The sequence below is a fragment of the Myotis davidii genome, unplaced genomic scaffold, assembly GCF_000327345.1.
Source record: "Myotis davidii unplaced genomic scaffold, ASM32734v1 scaffold1577, whole genome shotgun sequence".
NCBI classification, from domain to species: Eukaryota; Metazoa; Chordata; class Mammalia; order Chiroptera; family Vespertilionidae; genus Myotis; species Myotis davidii.
Genome location: NW_006288857.1, coordinates 461,076 through 470,756, shown reverse-complemented (window position 1 = coordinate 470,756; position 9,681 = coordinate 461,076). Strand labels below are relative to the sequence as shown.

The 9,681-nt window shown below is 55.7% G+C and overlaps 1 protein-coding gene across 1 annotated transcript in view; it reads right to left on the bottom strand.

Annotated features, from left to right (window-relative positions):
* The window catches only part of ATP1A3 (ATPase, Na+/K+ transporting, alpha 3 polypeptide), a 16,481-nt gene extending 7,007 nt beyond the window's left edge, over window positions 1–9,474 (bottom strand). The window contains exons 1-14 of the mRNA XM_006761074.2: window positions 9,310–9,474; window positions 9,152–9,211; window positions 8,839–9,042; window positions 7,714–7,827; window positions 7,471–7,605; window positions 6,194–6,311; window positions 5,805–6,073; window positions 3,830–4,028; window positions 3,644–3,753; window positions 3,429–3,563; window positions 1,178–1,370; window positions 706–881; window positions 484–620; window positions 32–182 (exon numbers count right to left, since the gene is read on the bottom strand). Of these exons, the coding sequence (XP_006761137.1) occupies window positions 32–182; window positions 484–620; window positions 706–881; window positions 1,178–1,370; window positions 3,429–3,563; window positions 3,644–3,753; window positions 3,830–4,028; window positions 5,805–6,073; window positions 6,194–6,311; window positions 7,471–7,605; window positions 7,714–7,827; window positions 8,839–9,042; window positions 9,152–9,211; window positions 9,310–9,339 (2,031 nt within the window). The 5' untranslated portion in view covers window positions 9,340–9,474. The remainder of the gene's footprint in view (window positions 1–31; window positions 183–483; window positions 621–705; window positions 882–1,177; window positions 1,371–3,428; window positions 3,564–3,643; window positions 3,754–3,829; window positions 4,029–5,804; window positions 6,074–6,193; window positions 6,312–7,470; window positions 7,606–7,713; window positions 7,828–8,838; window positions 9,043–9,151; window positions 9,212–9,309) is intronic.
* Window positions 9,475–9,681: the final 207 nt, after the last annotated feature.

Here is a 9,681-nt window from a genome sequence, read left to right as displayed (position 1 = left end):
CCCCGCCCCCGAGGAGCCCGGTGCAGCCCACCTGTCTCTGACAGCCCTCCACGATGATGAGCTTCTGCTGGGGGGACGTGCGGGCGAAGACGATCTCCGTGTGGTTCTGCAGGATCTCGTCGATTTGCTCGGAGGAGAAGTCCTTGAGGTCGGTGCCGTGGATCACACAGGCCTTGGCGTCCCTGGGAAGAGCCGGGAGTGGTCAGGACGTGTGGGCAGTGGTGCAGCGGCCGATGGGCAGGGAGCCGGCAGGCCAGAGCCCCAGACGGGGAGGCAGAGGGCCTGCTCTGAAGCGGAGGCTCAGGGAGGCTGAATGACTTGGTGAAGGTCACACGGCCCGGCCCGTGAGTGCAAAGCTGGGATGTGAGGCTACTCCAGCCTGCAGTCCTCACCGGTGGAGGAGGAACAGGACCAGGGCGCTGAGTCCACAGAGGAGGCCCGGCAGGAAGGGGGCCGGCCGCCCACTGGGGAGAAGGTGCTCACCGGGGGTTGACCTGGCTGACGGGAATGTTGAGCCGGGCGGCAATGTCCTCCACGGTCTCGTTGCCCTCGGAGATGATGCCCACACCCTTGGCAATGGCCTTTGCCGTGATGGGGTGATCGCCCGTGACCATGATGACCTGTGGACATTGTTTAGGGATGGTCTAGCCTCTGCCCTGACCCCTGGGGCACCGGCCTTGTCCCCCCAGCGGCCCCTGGCCACACCTTGATGCCTGCGCTGCGACACTTGCCCACTGCGTCCGGGACGGCCGCCCGGGGCGGGTCGATCATGGACATGAGGCCCACAAAGCACAGGTTGTCTGTGGTGAAGTTCACGTCATCACAGTCGAAGGCAAAGCCCTTGGGGAACTGCTCCTCAGGCAGGTAGTAATGGCAGAAACCTGGTGGCAGAGACGGTGCGGGCATGAGGGCTCCCACCCCCGGGCCTCCGGCCTCTTGCCCCACAGCTCCTGGCTTCCAGTCCCAGCAGTCATCCCCAGTGGGGCAGCCAGCCAGCCAACAGTCATCCCCTAAGCTGTCACAGCCTCTCATTCATTCATTCATTCATTCATTCATTCCGGGTGCATTCTGGGAGGCCCTATTCTGAGCCAGCTCTGGGCAGTGTCACCCGTCCTTACCCCCAGAGAGGACCCCGCCCCCGCTCCCGCCCCAACTCAGCCCCACCCATGCTGCGCACCCAGCACCCGCTCGCCCAGGCCTCCGAGCTCGAGGTAGGCGTTCTGGAAGGCTTCCTTCATCTCCTCGTCCAGGGGCTGCTCCTTGCCCTGAAGCAGGATGGTGGCGCAGCGGTCCAGGATGCGCTCGGGGGCGCCCTTCATCACCAGCAGGTACCGGTTGTCGTTGGGGTCCTCGGTCTCATGGATGGAGAGCTGGGGACAGGGGAGAGGGTGGGAGTGCCGGAGCCTCACCGGGACCTGGAGCTGCCCAAACCAGCAGGGAGAGGACCCCAGCCCCACCGGAGCCGGGGCGCCAGGACACGCAGCCCCCCCAGAGGTGCTAGCTATACCTCTAGCTGAGATCATTGTTTCTCAGACCCTGCAGAGAGCTCTGCTCTCCCCTGCCAGTTTCCGTCTCTACCGCAGACATTTCTGCCCCTCTGAGTTTCCCACAGAAATGCCAGCTGTCCACAGGACGCGTGCCTCTCTCCCTGCCCTGGGCCTCCCCCGTCTCCTTATCCCACATCTGGGCCTCCCCACATCTGGTCGGCTCACCTGTGAAATGCACCCAGATTCTGACCTCCAGGCCACCACCACCTCTCACATGGGACCTCGCAGCAGCCTCCACACTGAAGCCCCATCCAGCCTTCCCTGCCCCATAGCATTTCTCCCCCACGGCAGACAAGTCCTTTAACAATGTGAGTTAACGGGAAGTGGTGCAGCCACTTTGGAAAACAGTCTGGCAGCTCCCCAAAATGTAGAGCTACCATGTGACCCAGCCATCCCCTAGCATACCCCCAAGGGACATACAAACTGCTCCCACCCAAACACTTGTACCGTGAATGTTCGCAGCAGCGTTATTCACAGTAGCCGACAGGAACAAACACACGGTGGCCTATCCATACAATGGAAGCTTATTCGGCCATGAAAAGGAATGAAACACTGATCCCTGCTACATGGATAAACCTTGAAAGCATTATGCTGCGTGAAAGAAGCCGCATACAAAAGGCCATATATAGTGGGATGCCATTTAGGTGAAAAGTCCAGAACAGGCAAATCCGTAGAGACAGGAAGTAGATTAGTGTTGGCCTCGGGCTTGGGGAGGGGGGGAGGTTGAGGGCAACAGTTAAGGAAAGTGGGGTTTCTTTTTGAGGTGATAAATGTGCTAAAATTGACTGTGTAGATGACAGCACATACCTGTGAAAATACTGAAAGTACTGAGTTACACACTTAAATGGGTATTAAGTGAATTAATCTCTTAAAGCTGTTTGAAAATGTGAGTCAAGCCCTGGCTGGCGTGGCTCAGTGGTTCGAGCATCGGACTGTGCACCGAAAGGTCGAGGGTTTGATTTCCGGTCAAGGGCAGGTACCTGGGTTGCAGGTTCTATCCCTGCTCCGGTTGGGGCTCGTGTGAGAGGCAACCAATTGATGCGGCTCTCTCACATCAATGTTTCTCTCTCTCTCTCTCTTCCCCTCTCCCCTCCCTCCCTCTCTCTCTCTCTTCTGTTTTCTTTAAAAATCAATGGGAAAAAGGGAAACAATATCCTTTGGTGAGGATTAACAAAAAAATATTAAATTAAAGAACATAAGTCAGGTTCCATCTCTCCCCTGCTCAGAGCCCTCCCGTGGCTCATGTCCCCAACAGAGTCACACCCAAGTCCTCTCCGCGGCCCGGAAGGCCTGCCAGGACCTGGCCCAGCATCCACTGCCCTCAGCTCCCACCACACTCCCTGGCTTTCTGCTCTGCCACACTGGCTGCCTGGCTGGCTCTTGTTGAAACACGTCAACATACTCCTGCCTCAGGGCCTTTGCACATACTGTGCCCACTGCCCGGGACACTTCCCCTGGCTCCCACCCTCAGCACGATGACCGGCAGAAATATCCCCTACTTCCTTGTGGCTTTGTCATTGTCTGTTTTCTAGCACTAGAGAGTAAGTTCCATGAGAGGGACTCACTGGGTATGTACCCCCAGGATCTAAACCACGTGTGTGACACGCATGGCTGCTCAAAAAAAATGTGAATGAATGAAAGAGACCCCCAGCTGGTTCCCACGCTCTGCTGCGGGAAGATCTTTACTCCTCTGCTTCCTGCTCCGGCAGAGACCTTGCTCTCGCTCAGCTCTGTTCCTCTCCCCCCCAGGTGGGCACTATCATTCCCATTTTACAGATGGGGAAACCAAGGCTCTGCGAAGGTGAGTAACCCGCCCAAAGCAGGAGGGCAGCAGGGCTGACCGCTAAGGCATCAGAGAGAAAGGGAGGTCCGGGCCGGTACCTGGTATTTGTTGGTGGAGTTAAAGGGGATCTCGGCCACTTTCTTGTTCCGTTCCCGCATCAGCTTCACGGAGCCGGACGACAGCTCGATGCACTTGAGCAGGGCCGACTCCGAGGCATCGCCGGCCACATCCCTCTGGGGAGAGAGGGCTGTCAGGGCAGAGCAGCAGGGGTGGGCGTGGGCGGGGCCAAAGCCAGGCGGGCAGCCGGACCCACCTTGAGCACAGGGATGTTGTCCTGACCGCCCTTGAAGACGGCCCTGTTGCAGAGCCCGGCGATGTGGGACAGGGCCACCCAGGTGTGCGAGCTCTTGTCGAACGAGGTCCCTGGAGGAGGCACGTGTCACAGCTGGGGACGTTTGGGGCCAGGCCCCCTCGGTCCCCGCCTGGACCCCACCCTCACCTGACTGGTCCTCCGTGGTGTCGGCCTCGTGGATCTGGTTGTCAAACCACATGTGGGCAACTGTCATGCGGTTCTGGGTGAGGGTCCCTGTCTTGTCCGAGCAGATGGTGGACGTGGAGCCCAGGGTCTCTACAGCCTCCAGGTTTTTCACAAGGCAGTTCTTCCGGGCCATGCGCTTGGCAGTCAGTGTCAGGCACACCTGTGGGTGCACAGGGACGAGCAAGGTACAGGCCGAGGCAGGCGGCAGGACTGGACCAGCAACACGAGCGCCAGCCACCCAACTGCCTCGCCCAGGGAGAAAGGTGTCACCCAGCAATTCCACCCCAAGGCACAAACCAACAGAAAAAGGTGTCTCAAAAGACATGTACTAGAATGTTCACAGCAGCAGCACTTACAATAGTTTCAAAATGAAAACAACCCCAATGCCCACTAACAGCAGGAGGGACAAATAAATTGTGGAATAAAGATGGAATATTATACAGCAACGAAAAAGAGCGAGCTACTATTGCAGGCAACTGCATGGATAAATTTCAAAAATATGATGTTCAGCCCTAGCCTTTTGCTCAGTGGATAGAGCATCAGCCTGAGGACTGAAGGGTCCCAGATTCGATTCTGGTCAAGGGCATATGCCCAGGTTGGAGGCTCGATTCCCAGTAGAAGGTGTGCAGGAGGCAGCCGATTAATGATTCTCTCTCTCTCTCTCCCTCTCTGAAATCAATAAAAATATATTAAAAAAATACCAGGATGTTCAGCAAAAAAAAAAGAACCAGAAACAAGAATTGACACTGAATATCCCAATTGACCTGAAGCAGGAAAGCTGTGCCTCAGCAGGGCCCGTGTAGGGGTTTCCCTGGGGGTGGACGCAGGAGCTGGGTGAGGTCTTGAAGGGGATTCTGGGGACCTTGAGCTGGTGCAGCCGACATGAGTGTTCCATTTGCCCTGATGCTCAATCTGTACATTCTCATGTGCAACCCCGTGTGTGTATATTCGATGTCTGTGAGCAGCCTTTGGCCAAGAGTAGCTTCAAATACGGTGGAGTGGGAAACTCTGCCTGCTAATATCCCATATAATAAAGAGCTAATATGCTAATTAGACCGAACAGCAGAATGACCGTCTGGACAAAGCCGAGGCTGCCAGGGCCGGCTGGGGCTGCGAGGGGTTGTGAGAGCCAATCCCCTTTGCACGAATTTCGTGCATCGGGCCTCTAGTAATAACTAAAAGGATCAAGAGGCAGACGAGTCTTCCTAGAACCGTCCCTTCGATGTGCGTGAAAACTTCTAACATGCTGCAATGTGCCCACGCCTATGGGAGGAGCGCAGACAGCGGACTTCCGTAAGGGGGCTGGCGGCTGGGCAGAGGAAAGGGGACTGTTGTCTTATTTTTAAACTACTTTAATGTCTTTTTAGCTTTTAAAATATATTTGTTATTGATTTCAGAGAAGAAGAGAGCGGGAGAGAAACAGAATCCTCAATGATGAGAGAGATGATCGTTGATCGGCTGCCTCTTGAACACCCCTTACTGGGGATTGAGCCTGAAACCCGGGCATGTGCCCTTGACCGGAATCGAACCTGGGACCCTTCAGTCTGCAGGCCGGCACTCTATCCACTGAGCCAAACCAGCTAGGGCTTTAATGTCTTTTTTAGATTTCTACCACTATCACTACGATGTACTTCTTAAATTTGTGAGTTAGCTTTAAAAAGACAAAATTGTTAGCCCTTTATGCCTTGTAGTGTTTCTCAGGATTTTTGTTTGTTTGTTTTGTTAATGAGGTTCTCTGAGTCCCAGGACCCTCCTCATTCAAGATCTAGGAGGCTCAGCCTGAAATACCCAAGTTGCCCTTGTCAAGAACATTGAAATCCACACCCCAGCCCCTCCCCGCTCAGACCCAGTAGTATAGGGTCCTCCTCCCCGAGACCCAGGGGTCTGGACCTCCAACCCTCCCTCCCCCAAACCCTCTGTGAAGTCCAGGCCTTACAGTGACCGTGGCCAGCAGGCCCTCTGGGACATTGGCCACGATGATGCCGATGAGGAAGATGACAGCCTCGAGCCAGGTGTATCCAAGAATGAGGGAGAGGACGAAGAAGGAGACGCCCAGGAAGACGGCCACGCCAGTGATGAGCTGGATGAAGTGCTCAATCTCGATGGCGATGGGTGTCTTGCCCACCTCCAGCCCTGAGGCCAGGGTGGCGATGCGGCCCATGACAGTGCGGTCCCCTGTGGCCACCACCACACCCCGAGCCGTGCCTGTGGGGCCACAGGGGATTAGGCTGAGGTGTGGGGAGGAGCTCCGTGAGGTTCAGAGGGACCTGAGCCCGTCTGGACCAGCCCTGCCCGACCTGGTGCCCCCACCGCACCCCACCGCACCTTCCACGCAGTTGGTGGAAAAGAAGGTGATATTCCGAGTCTCCAAGGGGTTGTCGTGTGTGCAGTCGGGAGAGCGGGTCTGGGGTTCTGACTCGCCGGTCAGGGAGGAGTTGTCCACCTGGGGGTGGGTGCGGAGGAGAGAGGGCTTAGCCCGGGGCCTGGGATCAGGGGCCATTTGTCCACAGGAGACTGGGGCTGAAGTCTGTGTCCCTTGAGGTCACAGCTAGAAGCCTGGGTGGTTGGGTGGGTGAGTGGTGTTTGAAAGGCCAGAGGTTGGGCTCCTGCAGATGGATGGGGAGGGCACGGGGCTTCTGCCAAAGTCTCAGGTACCTATGGGTCTGCGGGGTGGGGACAGGAGCCTAGACCAAGCATGTCAAACTCACGGCCCACAGGCCACATGCAGCCCACAATGAATATTTTTGCGGCCCAGCCAATATAATGGTATGTAAGAAAGGTTTTAATAAAAATTTTGTAACTTAATTTTTACAATATCCTGTTGTACATAATTATTAATTAAGAACTACAACGCTCGCTAATGATTGATTACTATAAGTCATGATGCATTCATTTTCCTTACGCGCCTTACGTGCAGGCGCACCATTTCTCTCCACCAATACTAGCAGCGAATATTTTAGCAGCCGATTGCCACGTCATTAGCCTTGGACTGACTTGTTTGGTGTGCGCAACAGGAAATATTTTGCTTTCGGAGAACAAGAAAAATAGGTTTGTTTGCGTTACGCTTATTAATTTGTGCAGTTATTCTGTGACTGGTAAGTTCATGTTCAAGAAAAAATATTAATTTTTATTAAAATGTTCTATTATTTTATGTTAACGATTACTCATTTATTTCAGCCCTTTATATTCAGCATGTCTCTATCGAAATAAACCTACGTTTCTATGAAAATTGAATCTTTTGTTTTTTTGCACCACATAAATTTAAACCCTGTTTATTTGGCCCATGTTAGCCTTGGGCCTTGACATGCTTGCTCTAGAAGAACCTCTGAATGATTCACACAAAAGGATGAACACTCTTGTTTTCATGGGGCCATTATAACATGCTGCTTATAATTTCAAGTGTAATTTTTCTACCATAGAAGTAATAATTGATAAAATCACCATTTCAACAGACATTTATTACTTACCAAGTTTTTTCCTCCTGGGGCTGAGGGAAGAGAGGCTGGGGGCCCGGACCCCTGGGTCTGAGGGAGGAGGGGCTGGGGGCCTGGACTCCTGGCCACTCCAGGAAGAGCAGAGCTGGGCCCCAGGCCCAGGCCCACCTTGCAGCCGTGGGCTGAGATAATCCTCAGGTCTGCTGGGACTCGGTCTCCACCCTTGATCTCCACCAGGTCCCCGACCACCACCTCCTCAGCATTCACCTGCATCTTCTCACCTTCCCGGATCACGAGGGCTTGCTGGGGAGGGATGGGAAGGAGTCACCTCCCGGACTCTCTCCCTGCGGTCACTTGGCAGGGCGCCCACCACCTGTCCCCTCCCCTTTGGCCTTTCCTGGGCACCCGCACCTGGGGAACCATGTTCTTGAAGGACTCCATGATCTTGGAGCTCTTGGCCTCCTGGTAGTAGGAGAAGCAGCCGGTGATGATGACCACGGCCGCCAGCACGATGCCCAGGTAGAGCTGTGGGGAGATGCAGGGTCAGGCTGGCCGAGCCCTCCCCAGCCCCACCCCGAGTTTGTGGAATCTGGGAAGGGAGCTGTGTGTCAATGGGGGGTTTGTAATTGTGTGTCTGACCCCAGGGCTGTGTCCATGTAAAGGTCTGTGTGTCAGTCTCTCTTGTCTGTGAATCTGTCTGCCTATCATGTGTGAGTCCCTCTTTCTGAGCATGAGTGTTTGGGTGTCTGGGTCTGTCCATCTCTCTGTCTGCCTTCTGTCTGTGTTGGAGGATCCGGGTGTGCTAGTATCTGTCCATGTGTCTGTCTGTTTAGGTCAGTGTGTATGTCTGACTGTCTGCATGCCTGGCTTTAAATTTATGGGACTGTGTTTGAGTCTCTGTGTGTGAACCTTTGTCTGTTGGTCTCCCTTCCTGTTTGGCTTTAATTTCTGAGAATACTGTGTGTTTGTGCCTGATCCTCATGTTTGTCTGCTTGCAACGCTGTGTGTTCGAGTTCCTGTGTCTCTTTCCATCAGCCTGTCTGTGCCCGCGTGCCTGAACTAGGTGGCTGCGTGGCTGTACCCAAGTGTGACTGCATTGACTCTGCGCATGTGTATCTGTGCGTGTGTGTGTAGGCAAGAATCTATATGTAATCAGTGTGTGGGCCTGTGTTCATGGGCATGTCATGTGTCCCTGTGTTGGTAGCTGGGCCCTGACAGTGCCGTAGTTGGGTCTGCCTGGGTCTCTACATGAGCAAGCTCTGTCTTTGGGCTCTTTCAGGCCACAGCCCCTGGTGGTACCTGCCCCTGAGGCCACCGAGATCACACAGTCTTGGGACGGAGCCCAGCTTACGTGTCCTGCTGTGTGATCTTGGGGAAGTGATTTGGCCTCTCTGAGGCTGTTTCCCTTCTCCCTTCTCCAGTTCTTTCCTGGGACGATGGTGAAAGGCAGAGGAGGAAATGGAGGGGAGTGGGCTCTGAAAAGTCTACGGGGACAGGGAGAAGTGCCTTGTGCAGAGTAGGGTGGAGGGCACTCACATTGTCCCCAGAGGGGTCGTCCTCGGTGCCCGCCTGGATGCCGTAGGCCAGGAAGCAGAGGATGGCCCCGATCCACAGCAGGATAGAGAAGCCCCCGAAGAGCTGGCGGCAGAACTTGACCCACTCGGGGGTGGTAGGCGGCGGCGTGAGCGCATTAGGCCCGTCCCGGGCTAGGATCTCCTGGGCTTTGCTGTGGGTCAGACCCTGGGGGCACAGGACTCACACAGAACCTTCCCCGAGCAGCCCTGGCACCCCAGCACTCCACACGCACCCAGGACCCGGCCGGGCCCAGCCCACACCCCGGCCCGCGCACCTGCACGCAGTCCGTGTTGTACTTCCTGCAGACCTCCTCCACCGACATCTTGTGCTCTGTCTGAGGAACGGGGGTTTGAGGGGAGGCATGTGAGTGTGGTGCCCAAGGCTGGGGTGGGGCCTGTCTGGGACCCTGTGCGGTGCCAAGGGCGGGCTTACCATGGCCACCTCCTTCTTGAGGTCCTCCATGTCCCGGCGCTCCTTGGCGGCCTTGCTCTTCTTGGGCGAGCTCTTGTCATCTTTCTTGTCCTGCGAGGTGGCGACACGATAGCTGTCAGAGCCACCAGACTGCGGGCGAGAAGGGGTTACGGGGGCACCTGCCCTCCGAGCCTCTCTCCCCTGCCCTGTGTCTCTCAGCCTGTGTCTCTGGGTGGGATTCCCTCTGGCTCTGGGTGTCTCTCAAACTTGTGAGTCTCGTCTCTGCCAAATGGCACCACCGCCTCTGGCTCCACGTGCTGCTGGGGGTCTGTCCCTGAGGGTCTCCATCTGGGTGTCTGCGCGTCTCTCTGTTTCTGCGCCCAGATCTGCGGT